This window comes from Protopterus annectens, chromosome 9.part0 (genome assembly GCF_019279795.1).
Source record: "Protopterus annectens isolate FY-2018-M chromosome 9.part0, PAN1.0, whole genome shotgun sequence".
NCBI lineage: Eukaryota > Metazoa > Chordata > Ceratodontiformes > Protopteridae > Protopterus > Protopterus annectens.
The window spans coordinates 591,059,367-591,074,722 of record NC_056743.1 but is presented as its reverse complement, the minus strand read 5'-3'; the positions used below and the strand labels follow the sequence as shown (position 1 = coordinate 591,074,722).

At 42.1% G+C, this 15,356-nt stretch overlaps 1 protein-coding gene across 4 annotated transcripts in view; it reads left to right on the top strand.

Annotated features, from left to right (window-relative positions):
* Window positions 1–11,723, top strand: part of PPP2R2A (protein phosphatase 2 regulatory subunit Balpha) — a 1,574,838-nt gene extending 1,563,115 nt beyond the window's left edge. For 3 of the 4 annotated variants that reach the window (XM_044083139.1, XM_044083140.1, XM_044083138.1), the window contains exon 10: window positions 10,799–11,723. In XM_044083139.1, coding sequence (XP_043939074.1) covers window positions 10,799–11,078 — 280 coding nt within the window. In that variant the 3' untranslated portion in view covers window positions 11,079–11,723. The remainder of the gene's footprint in view (window positions 1–10,798) is intronic. The other variant, XM_044083142.1, reaches the window with a different exon arrangement.
* Window positions 11,724–15,356: the final 3,633 nt, after the last annotated feature.

Here is a 15,356-nt window from a genome sequence, read left to right as displayed (position 1 = left end):
TCCTCTGATGACCAGGATTTACCTTTATCTATCTGTGAGGATTCTGATGCTGAGGACTTTGCGCCCCCCCCCCCCCCCGGACGATTTCTCTTTTGGTGAAACCTTGCATACTCTTAGGGAGCATTTTCATTGGGAAAGTCAGGATTTCTCTGATTCTAAAAAGAGGCTTAGGGATTTCTTACTCCTGCCCAGCACAGGCCTTTTAGCTATCCCTCCTGTACTAGACATTGTTAATGATGCCTTTTTGGGATCTAGCTTGGCCCCTGACTCTTTACCTCCTGCTCCCAGAAAACCTGATAGGTAATACAGGGTTCCTGACTCTCAAGTTCCTTTTCAAAAATCCTACTGTGGATCCTGAGACCATTTCACAGGGTCCCAAGGGCATTGAAGTTACTACTGCCAAAAATCCTACCCCCTCTGATGGATAGATGGGGTAAGAAGGTATACACTTCTGCAGCTTTGGCCATTAGGGCCTTAAACTGCCAGTTTCATGCATTAAAGTATCAGCAGCATATTAGTGGATTGCTTGAACAGAAAATGATGATGATTCCTGATTGTGCTGAAAATAAGGATTTACAAGATTTAATGCATTCTGCTGAACAAGTTGAAAAACATACTTTGCAATGTGGTTTTGATTCATTAGAGGCATCTTGCAGGGCTGCTGTCACTGGGTCTGTACTTAGAAGGTATGCATGGCTTAGGGACCAGTCCTTCCAGATCATGTTAAAGCTAAATTACTGGATGCTCCCTTAAGTTAGGATCGCCTGTTTGGCAATAAGGCAGAAGAAATTCTTAAAAAGATGGAGGAAAAAGCTAAATCTAAACTGTTAAAGATTTCTTACAAGTTCAACCTCCAAGATTTAGTAGACATTGGCCTTCCAAAAATTGGTCCTTTTCTGCCTTTTCCAGGCCTTCTCAGCCCATACCCAGATCCAGCAGAACACCCAGGCTTCAGTCCCAGGGTACGTACAGGACTAAGCAGTGGGGGGGGGGCACCCTCTTCCAAATCTGGGAGTAGTAAAACTCCCCCTATGGTAAACTGTCTCATTGACTTATTTTTAAAACTTCCAAGCACTTCTCAACTGACTGTCTTTTTGGGGGGAAAGATCGCCCTACATGCAAAAAACTGGGAGCTCATTAACCAGGAAAAATGGGTTCTAAATATAGTGTTCCAAGGATATAGACTTCACTTCTACACGTTACCAACCCCAGACGGTTGGCCAGATCTACCTCCAAATCAGTGGGCAGAGGCTCAAAAGCAAGTACTCTCTCTTTTAAGCATAAAGGCTATTCAAACTGTACCAGAAGAGGAAAAGGGACAAGGTTTCTACACAAGACTTTTCCTGATACCCAGAAAAGACTATTCCTGGCGTCCTATCCTGGACCTGTCTACTCTAAACACCTTTTTGGTGATTCCAAAATTCAAGATGCTGACTCTTCACCAGTTGCTTCCTATGCTAGTCAAAGATGCTTCGTTGGCAACACTTGATTTAAAGGAATCATACCTGCACATCCCAATCAGGAAATCTTACAGAAGATACCTACACTTCAAAGCAGGCTACATGCACTATCAGTTCTCTGCACTGCCCTTTGGCTTATCTACTGCGCCTAGGGTATTCACAAAGTGCTAGCTCCAGTCATTGCATTTTGCAGGCAAAGAATTATTCAACTATACCCATACCTGGGACGATTGTCTAATTCAGGCAGAAAGCCAGGACATACTTTTGTATCATCTGGCCTTTGTACAAAGGGTGCCAACTTGTCTGGGGTACACCATAAACGAAAAGAAATCACACCTGGTACCCTGTCAACAAATTATATTCCTGGGAACAAGCTTGAATACAACTTCCCAGATGGCTTTCCTCACGTCAGAGAAACAAATTCATTTGACAACCTACTTCAAACTAGTGGCCACGAAAACCTTGCTATTTGCAAGGCAAATACTGCAAGCCTTGGGGTTCATGGCCTCCTGCGTTCTTCTAATTCCATATGCAAGACTGCATATGAGGAAACTACAATGGTATCTAAAAAGCCTATGGTGTCAACATTCTCAGGATCTAGAAGCAATGTTTCCTATCATACCTTGCCTACGCCTAGAGTTTCTTTGTTGGGCAGAGGCTTGCCACGAAAACAAGGGACTACCATTCACTCTACCCCCTGCCGCCCAAACACTAATCACAGACTCATCAGACTGTGCATGGGGAGGGCTCACCTGGCAGGGAACTGCATTCAAGGTAAATGGAACCCAAGTCAAATGCACCTGCATATCAATCAAAAAGAAATGTTAGCTGTACAGAATGCTCTGACAGCCTTCAAGGACCACATTCTTCAAGGACAATTAATGGTAAAGAAGGACATCACCACTGTTATGTAGTACATAAACAAGCAGGGGGGGGTACCCATTCTTACCCCCTCTGCAGACTAGCCATGGCATTGTGGGAACACAGCCTTGACCTACCAAGTGCATTTACAAGCTCAATTCCTGCCAGGAAACTAAATACACTGGCAGACGGACTAAGCAGAAACCTCATGGACTTAAACGAGTGGAAACTGGAACCAAAGATTTTCAACATGTTGACAAACAAATGGGGGAGCCCAGATATAGACCTGTTTGCCTCCCCCCAGAACTACCAATTGGACAAATTTTGCACAAGGACTCCCCACAGACAAGCTAGGAAAGTGGATGCTCTGTCCTTCAGCTGGAAAAACCTGTCAGTCTATGCCTTTCCTCCTCTGCCTCTCCTCTCCAAAGTACTACTAAAGATCAAACAGGACAATCCAAGGGCGATATTGATTGCACCAGACTGGCCACGCCAACACTGGTACCCCCTCTTGCGCAGTGTGTCACTGTTGGCCCCATGGCCACCTGCCTCAGACCCCTACCCTGTTGTTTCAGCAGGACAACCAGATTCTGCACCTTCAGCTTCAAACCCTGAACCTAGCAGCCTGGATAATTACCTAATCTCTCCTTTACCATCCCTCAGTAAACCAGTGATGGATCTCATTTTAGAGGCAATGAGGCCTAGTACTAGAAAATCTTATGCAGAAAAATGGAAAAGATTCTGTGCCTGGAAATAATCTCAGAGGCTGAGCACAGCAGCGCCCAATTTACCTCAGATTTTACAATACTTAACTGGAGATGCTTCACAAGGGCCTTTCTTTTTCCTCCATAAAAATTCACGCCTCAGCCATTTCAGCTCATTATAACACAGAACCTCCCATCTTCTCTCATCCACTGCTCAAGCAGTTCCTCAGAGGGGCCAGAAATTTAAGACCACCCAGGAGAGCCCCAACTCCAGCCTGGGACCTTAACTTTGTATTGGAGAAGCTCACTCTTCCTCCTTTCGAGCCAGCTGCTAGTGCAGATTTAAAATTCCTTTCTTGGAAAACAGCCTTACTTTTAGCAATCATTTCAGCAAGAAGAGTGTCTGAATTACAGGCCCTTATGGCAGTGGAGCCTTTCATCATCTTTCATGTGGACAGGGTGTCCCTCAGAACCAATCCCTCCTTTATGCCCAAGGTGGTATCCAGCATGGCTCTTAATCAGTCCATTCCTCTGCCAACCTTCTTTCCTAATCCACAGAACAAAGGGGAGCGGATACTGCACTCCTTAGATGTTCACAGACAACTTGGATTTTACTTGGACAGGACTAAACCGCAAAAGGAATCTGAACAACTGCTGGTGGCATTTGATGCAGGGGCAGAGGGAAAGGCTATTAAAAAGCAAACCATTTCGAAATGGATAGGCCATTGCTTTCATTTCTGCTATAAGCACCATGGAAAACCTATCCCACAGGGGATCAGATCCCATTCAACCAGGGCTGCATCTACCTCTACAGCCTTTCTCAAAGGTGTCCCTACCAGGGACATCCTAGAAGCTGCTACCTGGGGTTCTGTACATACTTTCACCAAGCATTATAATTTGCCAATTTTCTCTAGATCCAGAACTGGCTTTGCCACTGCAGTCTTGCAGGGTCTTTTAGCTGGTCCTGATGCTATCTAAATTCCTCCTCCCATCCTTAGCTTTGGGAATCTACCCAAATGTGATGACTGCAACAGTGAAACACGAAGAACATAGTACAGTTGTGTACACTGACCATAATTGTAGATGTTCGAGTGTATTCACTGTTGCAGTCCTGGTTACCCTCCCTCCAACCCCGTTTTTTACTATGCTTAAAAGCTTTTTGGTGTATTTGCTTTTTTATTTGAGGTATATCCTTGTGTGTATATATATATATATATATATATATATATATGTATGTATATATATATATATATATATATATATATATGTATGTATGTATATATATATTTATATATATATATTCCCATTAAGGGGGCACCTGACATCTGGGGCAAGAAAAACTGATGTAATGACATCGGCTGCATGTTTTATACCCCTGACGACCTGACGTCACGGAAGAAGTGGCAGCAACTGACACAGGACCCAAGACTTTGTTAATCAGGCCGACTGAGGGCTACTGCAAGCAGATAACCCATGACGACTACAACAGTGAATACACTCGAACATCTACATTTATGGTAAGTGTACACAACTGTACTTTCTAAATCTTAAACCGAATTTTATATTTCACAGTAAACACAGTCGCTATTACATTTGTAATATTTAGTAAACAAACAATATGTTAGCAACCATTCAAGTTACACATAATGTCAGCAGCATTTTATTCATCTAGCTAAGAGCATTCATATGAAGCTAAGGATTTTTGTGTGTTACTTAGTTGTTGAGATATTTAGAAAAATGTGAAAATTATATCTATATAAATTAATATCATAGTGCAGTTGAGCTTGCCATTGTGCAAGCTTTAAGATGAAATCGTGTAAAACCCTGTACATAGCATGGTTTTGGAATTATTGATGCAAAGTAATAAACAATATTTGATGCCCAGAAACGTCAGTAGGAGTTAATTACATCGCTAGTTTTTGCTCCTGTTTCAATTCTAGGGCTGTCAGGTATAGGGCCAAAATCTTAGCTAGGCATCATAATCTGCAGTCTTCCTTACATTGTTCATTGGCATCAGCCAGTCATCCCAAGGTTGATTTCCCTAAGCGTAAGAAAGACAAGGATAAAGGACCCAAACTTAGGGGCTCTGATGACAACCATTCACCTTCGGCCAGTCCCCCAAGGCTCTTTATCGCTGAGGAAGGCAAGGTGCTTTTGCAGCCCCCTTCTGGGACCAAGGTGGTAGTACAGGCCTCAAGACCTTTACAGAGTCCAACATGCTGTCAGTTCCATCAACTTCTACACAGACTTGGTTTTCAGTTCGTCAATTGGGTCTGGAGTCGCACAGCAGACATTGGCTTCCGGCGAGCGATCTTGTGCTGGCAACCTTCCTTTGAGGCATCAGCCTGTGTCAGTTCTGCCTTACAGGGAGACTGGTGTCAAGATGGTTTATGTACCTAGGCCCAATCCTAAATCTATTTCTAAGAGGAATTTTACCTTATGTCCTCAGGCAAGGCCTACCAGCTCCCATTTATCAGGTAGACCTGGTCAGGTTAGCTGAGGATGTCATCTCCTTAGTCAACATTAGGCAACCCCCTTTGGACTCATCCTAATGGAAAAGGAAGAGGGATCCTACCCTGAAGTTTTCTCTGAACCTCCTGATACAGATGAGGATTCTGACCAGGAGGAAGTCTGTCTTTGAGGGAGGGGACGCTTCCTTACTTCCTTTAAAGATTCAATTTTGAGGAGAATCTACCCTCAGCGTTACCTCCTGAAAACATCACTTTTGGGGAAACACCCCATGCCATGAGGGAACATTTCAAGTGAAAGGCACAGGAATACCCACAATCTAAAAAGAGGGTTAGGGAGTTTCTTGACCTTCCAGAACACACACCTTTGGGTATTACTCCTGTATTGGTGGTGGTAGAGGATGTTTTTACAGACTCTTCCCTGAACCCATACTGTCTACCCCCACCCCAGCCTCTCAAAAACCCGACAAGTTTTACAGGGTGTTGGACTCTCAAAAACCCCTCAGCTGACCCAGAGGTGAAGGTCCCATGGGAGTAACAGTTAGCTCTTCAAAGAATCCTTTACCTACTAACAAGGAAAGCAGGGCCCTTGATAGGTTTGGTAAAAGTCTACCCCTCCATTACGGTTTCCATGAAATCCCTTATCTGCCAATTTCATATGATGAAATACCAACAAAGTATTTTAGATAAAATGAAATAAAAGATTTCCTCCCTGGAAGACAAGAACTTTTCTAAAGAATTGTTGGACTTTTGCCATTCCATTTCCCAGGTGGCTGGGCACACTTTACACTGTGGCTAGGATGCTGTGGCGACATCTAGCCGAGCTGCTGTATCTGTCTCTGTCTTTAGAAGACATGTTTGGCTTAGAGAACAGACCCTGCCAGACCATGTCAAATCCAAACTTCTAGTTGCACCCCTGAATAAGGACTTCCTTTTTGGACCAAAGGCTGAGGCTGTGCTAAAAAGATGGAAGATGAAGCAAAATCTATGAAATCTGTCAAGGGCTTCCTCCAAGTTCCGCCTCTTAGTTTTAGTCGGAATTTTCCCACTGAACACTGGTCCCCCCCCCCCCCCCCCAGTCAAAAAGTGGCCAAAGGAAGCTTCTGAGGGGAAAGGCCTCAAAAGAAGCAGCAATCAAAATGGCCTCGGCAGTGGTCTTCAAAACCCCCCAGGCAGGAGAGTTCTAGGTCACAGGGCCCTGGCAGAGAACAGCAGTGGCTCTTTCCCCCTACGTGCACCCCCCCACCCTGTCTTTTCTCACCCCCTAATGAAACAATTCCTTTGGGGAGTGGTCCACATCAGGCCTCCCAGGAGACAACCCACACCTCCATGGGATCTCAGTTTTGTAAAAAAAACTGACACTACACCCCTTTGAACCGGCACCTTCTGCCTTCTTTACATTTTTTAACCTGGAAGACTGCCCTTTTACTGGTTATCAACTCAGCTAGACGGGTCTCTAAGCTGCAAGCTCTCATGGCAGTGGAACCCTTTCTCATATACCACCCAGGCAGAGTATCACTCAGGACTAAGCCATCCATCCTTTATGCCCAGGGTGGTCACAAACACATCCTTGAATTAAGCTGTACACTTGCCCACCTTCTTCCCCAAGCCTGAAAACAGATGGGAAAGAATCCTTCACTCCTTGGATGTTTACAGACAGCTTCACTACTATCTTGACTTAACTAAATTTTTCAAGAAATCAAACCAACTCTTTGTGCCTTTGCCACTGGCTCTGAAGGGAAGCCAGTCTCCAAACAGACCATCTCCAAGTGGATCTCCCACTGTAGTTCCTTTTGTTACAGCCAACATGGCAAGACGCCTCCTGAAACTGCAAGGACTTGCTCTGCTAGGGCCACCTCTACTTCTGCTGCCTTCCTGAAAGGCGTGCCTATTAAAGACATTTTGGAAGCTGCTACCTGGTCATCTATGCAGATCTTTACCAAGCACTATCACTTATCGGCCTTCTGCAAATGTAGAGCAGGATTAGGCACTGCTGTCTTGCAAGGGCATCCTCTGTTCTCCATAATCTACCTTCCACCCTCATCTCAGCTTTGGGAATCATCCCACAAAGTCAGGACTGCAACAGTGAAACATAAAGAACATAATACAGTTGTGTACACTTACTACAGTAGTAGCCTGCTTCTGTTTTCTGCACTAACCAGAGTACCCCCTTGGTGTTTACCCTGCAGGTCCCTTTTTCCTACTTTAGTCCCTTGCTTATACTTCATCCTGGGGCTCCTACTTTCTAAGGGGCAAGAAAAAGCAGATGTAATGGAATCGGCTGGCTCACCCAAGCTTACTGAAGTCAGGGTGGGGTGTTTGCCAGCCTTAGGAGGTGGGAGATTTTTACTTTGGTGGTTGGGCTGACCAAGGGCTTCAACAGCAGGAAATCCCACAAGTCAGCACTACAACAGTGAATATCTCGAACATCTACATTTATGTTGTGTACACACCTGTATTTTCTCTCAGTAGTGGGAAGACCAAAACTACCGCTGATCATGGACCTTCTCATCCAGAACAAGGGGTCTGTAATTCACCCAAACCTGACAACTCTTAAGCTGTCAGCTTGGAGACTTATAATTTTACCCCATCCACTTTTACCCTACTTGCAAGATGTCTTGGCTATTCTGAAAGAGGCCAGGAAGCCAAACATTAGAAAGTCTTACCTAGTTAAAAGGAAAGGTGTTCTTTCTGATGCCAGTCCAAAGGTATTCTATTTTCAGAAGCTAACATAGCTCAAATTCTTCCTGCCTATTCGTATAAAGGTTATCCTACTCCAGCATCAAGGTCCAGACCTTTGCTGTCTGCTTCCCAGGTTTCCCTCCTGTTTACTCCAATCCACACTTAAAGCATTTTCTTAAGGGGATAATTCACCTTAGACTCTGTAGCAGAGAACCTTTCCACCCTAGCACTTGATTTTTTGTGCTTGGAAAAACTCACTCTGCCACCATTTCAGCCATCATCTTCAGGTCATGTCAGGTTTTTAACATGGAAAATCGCTCTGCTTGTAGCTCTCACCTTTGCCAGGTGCGTCTTTAAGCTTCATGTTCTAAGGTGCAAGTAGCCCTTCATAATCTTCCACAGGGATAGGGTTACCCATAAAACCAACCCTCCTTTATACCTAAGTAAAAGAAGAAGAAACTATTTTTACACTGTTAAAGGATACCGATGGAAAAATGAAAATGAAGCTGAATAAACCTTTGGTAAACCTCCACGCCAAAAATTCAATGTGAAGATGTAGATGAAAAACAAACTTTTATTGTACTTTGTTTTGTATCTACATCTTCACATTGGAAATTTTGCCGTGGTTGTTTACCGAAGGTTTATTCCGCTCCTTTATACCTAAGGTGGTTACAGAATTTTACTTAAATGAAGCCATTCATCTCCCTGTGTTCTTTCCAAAGCCACAAAGCAAAGGAGAAAGGATTCTGTACTCCTTAGACATATAGAGACAGTTGAGAATATTACTTGTGCCAGGCGTATTCTTGTAAAAATCAAACCATCTGTTATTTACTGAGTGTAAGCAAGGACAACCTGTGACAAAGCAAAGTGTTTCTAAATGGATTGCTAGTTGCATCACCTTTCTGTATTCGCACTATGGCCAAAAAAAAAAAAAAAACATGTAAAGTCAGATCTCATTCTACCAGGCACAAGTCTACCACTACTGCATTTCTAAAAAGGGTGCTCACTTAAGCCATTTTAGACTATGCAACTTGGTAATCTGTGCACACCATCACAAAATGTTGCCACTTCGACTCAGTTTCGAAGGCTAGAGCTAGATAAGTCACTGCCATTTTACAAAGCCTCTTGTCCTCTGCCAAAACTTTAGTCTGACCTCATAAAGCTCTGGAAGCCTTCCCAAGAATCAGTACTGCAGCAGTGACTACAATGTGCGTAGCACAGCTGCGTCTTCCTTAATATAATTGTAGATTAAGTAGGTCAGTGTTAGAGTACTGTATCCTACTGACCTTCCCCTGCCTTCCTCCTGGAGTCCTTTTCCTAAGTTGGGGTGCGTCTCGCATCTCAATTCCCATCTTCATCACCCCCCACTTTTTCTACTTCCATTTAGATTGGGGTTCTTAATCTATACTCAAGACATTTGGGAAGGTTGTACCATTACTCAGGGCCATCGGAATCTGCTGTCATTTAAAGACCTAAATTTGGTGCTGGCTGATGCCCATTTTATACCTTGACTTCTGGATGTTGATCTGCACATATGTCCACTGGCTTGAGGATGGTGAAAATACTGTGGTATTTGGGCAAGCCATGGTCTTCTGAAAGACAAAAGACCCAAGAATCAGTACTGCAACATTGATCTACTTGAATATCCACAATTATGGTAAATGTAGCTATAACTGTATTTTTTCCATTTTTAGTCCCCAGTTCCCCACTTCCAATTGGCATAGGGGTGCGGGTGTGCAGTGAGCAATTTGTGGTTGAGGGGTATCCCCTCACTTTTGCAATATGTGTTTACCCACATACAGCCCTGTCCCAACCCAGAAGCACAGAAGGTAGTTCCCTGCCTCCCCACCCCCCTAGGTGAGGTGAATAGACCACACTTCCCTTCACTCCTCACCAGCTCTGCCTGACAATTGAACCCCAGTCACATGGGTCACAGTCAGGGCTCCATCTTTGTTTGCTGCAGAGCCAGGCAGAAACAGTTCATTTAGTATAGTAAGTGGTGAAATGGAACTCTTCAAGGGTAGCTGTAGCTTTAGGGTAAGGCCAGTCTAACACCAAATGGGATATGTTTGTTCAAGCACCAAAGGGGAAATCGCCTCTGCTTAAAGTAGCCCACAAGGGCAGCAAGTCTAGTACTTACTAATGAACCTATAAAGTAGTAAGCTGTAACTTTTCAGCTAGTTTACAGTAAAATCCATTGGTATAGCACTTAAAACATCTGGAAACTGTTATAAATTGTATATGTTGATAGTCCTGTGATTATTGCATGTACAGTACATCTCTTAAAGTTTAAACGTGTATTTTGTATTTATCATTTTGACTGAGTTAATCCCAGTTGTAGCTTGTAGCCTCTTTAAGGGGAGACCTGAGGAGGTGTTTATATTGAATAGTGGAAGTTTGGCCAGAGCACCAGGGAATTTCCCCTACTTTTCTCAGTAAGTACTATGGGATCTTTTGCTTCCTCCCGAGCTACCACCAACCCAGGTTTAAAAGTTAATTTGATAATCAGTCTTAACAGCAAGAGTCATCAAAGTGTATCGCACTGTGTTACCATGTAGTAGTTTACTTTGTGTCTTACAATTGCTTTTAATACCCGTGTGTAATAGATTGTTTTCTTTTACAGTGTTGTTATGACTGGGTCGTACAATAATTTCTTCAGAATGTTTGACAGAAACACAAAGCGGGATATTACTTTAGAGGCCTCAAGGGAGAACAGTAAGCCACGCACAGTGCTCAAGCCACGTAAAGTCTGTGCAGGAGGCAAACGTAAAAAGGATGAGATTAGTGTTGACAGCTTAGACTTCAACAAGAAGATCCTTCACACAGCTTGGCACCCTAAGGAGAACATCATTGCTGTAGCAACCACAAATAACTTGTATATATTCCAGGACAAAGTGAACTAGGGTTGATCTGCTCGAAGCAAATGCACTTCCTGCATAGTTGAGATAGTTGAATCTAGCATTTTTACCCAGTGAGAGAAACACAGGTCCATCCTGGCCCCCATTCCCAGTGTTAAAGCTGTGCCATGTGAGACAACACATGTTTAATTTTTGGTTAGCTACATGGAGAGTGCTCTGGCTCTTCCTCTGTGGTACTGTCCACGGCTGCGAGCATTTAGGGGAACGGGCACTTTTCAGTTTCACAGCTATCCTGGGCCGCCATTGCTAATGGACTAGATTGGACTGCATCAGCGTTGGGTTTACTCCACTTTTATGCCTTCCATTGTGATGACGTCAAATACAATGAAAGCCTTGAGTCATGATATGGAACTTTATTGTGTATTCATTTACTGTAATATTTGTGCCCCTCTTTTTATTAAATACAGCTCATTCTTGCTGTTGCTTGTAACATTCCTCCTTCCGGCCTGATGGATTCCCCCAGCCCACCCTTGGTGGCATTGTATAAACAGAGAAGCACACGGAATAGGTCAGATTGGGGTCAGTGTTGCATACAGATGTTTTAATAACAACTGACTGTAATTGCTCCTTGCCATCTGTGGCGCCAGAAATGAAATAAAAAAGAAAAAAATACTACTGAATGAAAAGTGACAGAGAATGAAAATTTTGCTTTTGTTTTTTCATATCTACCTCTTTCTAACTAAAATACTGTGTTTTAACAGATGCATGAATAGCTGTTTTAATAATTTTAGTCCGTATAGGTTTATCATCGTGAGAAACTACAACTTTAGTATAAAACACAGTTAAATAGATTATTTTGCTCGTGTTACACTGATTTCAAGCAGCACAAGTTTGGAAGTGATGCTGTTGTAATGTGCTTTATTTACACACTTGTAGTATTTCCGTGTTTAAGGAAGGTGCCATGAAATCAGAATTGCATTCAGGTAGTGCTTTTGTGCTGGTAAACCCTCTAGTGTTCTACTGGATATATTTTCTTTGCTAAAAATAATTTACCTGAAAGGCATTTTCTAAGTTCACTAATTGGAGTCTTTTGTTTTTAATTGTAGACTTTTTTGTCTTTTTTTTATCAGTGCATGTACTACATAGAGTATGTTTGTCTAAATATTTTGTTCTGTTCCATTTTCTGAATGAGACCCTGAGACTGGAGAAAATCAGATTCTGCAATTATTTAACAGCAATAAGTTTTGTTAATATTAAAACAGTTTGTTTCATAACAGTATACATATTTTGTTTTCTGAGGCTCCAGCAAAACAACTTTGAGCAAAATGGCTCAGTTGATGTGTAGTAAACATCAAAAAGGAGGGGGAGACTTTGGTTTTCAGATCATTCCATCTTCTGCAAGTCTGTCTTGTAGCTCATCTGAAAGAACGTACAAGTTAGTTCAGCGATTCCCTGCATATGCCTTCAAACATGTCTTTAAAGAAGCCCCCCCCAACACTAGTTATCTATCCATCAGTCAGGAATTTAACACCTTATGTAAATTAATGTTAATATACTGCATATTTTGGTAAGTAAACTGGTTCATTGTTGATTCTTTATGTCCAAGACTTGGTTCACAAGGTGAATGCATAATGTGTGGTGAAATTGGAGCAGTCATTTTAACCAGGTTGTGGGAAAACACATTACCAGTAAAAAAAAAAAAAAAGCCATACATACCTTGGGAGAGCATGTCAGCTCCAAACATATAGTAACCAAAGGTCATGTCAGGGTAGAAACTTAGACCCAGGAGTTGAGGAGAAACTTGAACAACTGAAGCTCAGTACTGCACAGGTTCATTAAAAAAAAAAAAGTTAAAACCTCAGCGAGCTGGAATGTCATGTCATTTTGTAATGTACTGTTTTTGTTTAAAAGACCACTACTTTGTTTTGTCTTTAAAATGTCATTTTACAGCTGAACGTCTACAGTGATTTCATGGCAAGAGTTAGTTACAGAAATAGGAAAAGCATTTGCTGTACTAACGTGTGTATATGTATGCCTGTAAATGCATATACACACACTTGTAAAATGTGTGTATATCACAACATACATGCATGTATGTATACATGCAAACGTACACACACTGTAGTATGCATTTACAGTTCTGCTGCTATAAGTGATATAGATGACTGTGTTCTTTGTAAGTACATCTTGTGTAAGTGTTACAGAAGAATACTTTGATTTGTGAGTACAGATTTTTTTTTTTAAAGCCACGCCGTATTAGTTCTGAACAAAGTCAGCTTTATGGTTTACTTATCATTCCTTGCTGTTGTATAAAAACTGTTGCTGAAATTCATCACATCATTCTTCAGGTTTGGCCATACAGAGAATCGTGGAGAATGTTAGAAAGTTAAAACATTTCGATTTTTTTCTTAAAATGTATTTCACCACTTTTCGAAGTGTAGTCAGTAATAAAAATACAGTGTAAAAAGGGTATTTGTAACTGTGATTTAAATGACTTCAAACGTTTGTGCAGGAAGTGTAACATTGCTGTAGTAATTTTAAAATGAAAATTACTTGCAGTTTCATTACTAGTGGATCAGTGCTGCTGCACAGTATGTAAGTAGTCCAGTTCTTTTGACATGTCTTCTGTGTGAATGTTGGTGCCACTTTCTCTGAAGTTGCAAGTGTTTTGTTTCAAATACTTTGTACAAGTTGTGTATTTAAAATTTTTCTGTAAAAGTACCTTTAATAAGGATTAAGTTCCTGGTCTTTTTAGCCAACAGTGTGTACACCAGAAATGCACTGGTCATGAGAATATATACTAAATTGTACAATTTTGAGAAAATTTCTGTTGATCAGCTGTGATCCCTCACATATGTATGCATACCACCAGAGAATTCAAGGGTAAGCTGCTGTTATAAAGCTGTAGCAGCACTTGCCTGTCAAATCGCTGCTAATGTATTACCACAGACATTCTTTTCAGAAAAGCTCAAGATATCACCCACAAAGCAGTAGTTTAAGACCCAAATCCCAATCCCAGTTTTTTAGTTTCAGATTCTTTTTTGTAATTTACATGGTTTCCATTGTAGATATACCCAAGTCTGGAGGAGGAAGGCTGGAAAAAAAGGAATGTAGTCTGTGTTGGGTCTAGCTTTACAAAGCTAGCAAGACTTATCAGTAAGTAGGTATCCTGACTAAAAGCACTGTTGCAATATTCCTAACCAGTGAGTTGTCACAGCTAATGTCCGGCTATGGTACCAAAGCTTTACCTTCCTAGGATCCTACATTCTGCATGTGACCTCTGCTCAAAAACGCAGTAGTATACAGATGACTTGTGAGCATAATCCCTCAAACTTCCTCGCCGACAGCCCGAACGCAGGTCGATGTTTTTCAGACTGTTTTTCATTCGGTCATTGTTACTATTTTTTTGAGTATACATTGGGGAACCTTTCTAAACTGTTTTTGTATACTAGTATTAGATGTCTGCTTGGAGGGGTAAGTGCATGTGTCATAAATCCCATACAAAGACGTACCTAGTGTCTCTTCTGCTTAAGAGCAGAACACGACTACAAAACCTGTTCCATTTTCCAGGGGGGGGGGGGGTTTGTACCTAAGACCTTGTGAGCCCATTTGTCCTTATTCAACACTTTTTTGGAGACCCAGTGTCTGTAATGCTTGGCCCACTCCAAAATTGTGGATTCTGCATCCCATAGCATACCTTCACCACTTAAGCAAAAGCTTTTCAAGGCCTAGACCGACTCACGTAAACTTATCAAATTATGTCAGGGGTCTGAACCTCTGCACTTGATTCAGGTGGACGTCATACCAAAAAAGAAACTTGAAACTAGGCATGTGACAACTTCTCCCCTCCCCCCTTCTAGAGGGAACGAGTGGATAGACTTCTCTCAAGGTTTGCTCAAGTCCATTTTGACCATGAAGCCTTCTTCCTTTTCTTTTCTAGACCCGTCTTCCTACTTCTCAAAAGAATTCATCTCCATATGAAGATGAGAAGGCTTCTGATTTTCATCATTCTCTGGTCTTCACCTCTCAGATCCATTCCCCTAGCCAGATCCCTTCTAATGATAAACGTTCTATTTCTCTGGACTCTCCTGTAAAGGAAGCTTCTTTTGGAGAGAGTTTTAAACATAAAGAGTTTTGAGTTGGAGTGTAGGCAGATTATAGGGGTCCAGAAATGATACTACAACTTCTTGGAAATTGACACCCCAGCCATTTCCCCCTGTTCTTTAGGTTTTATTGGATGCTTTCAACCCACTTGTGCTGCCCCTGACTCTCAGCCTCCTGCCCCCAAAAGGCCAAACAGATTTTATAAAGATCCTGCCGATA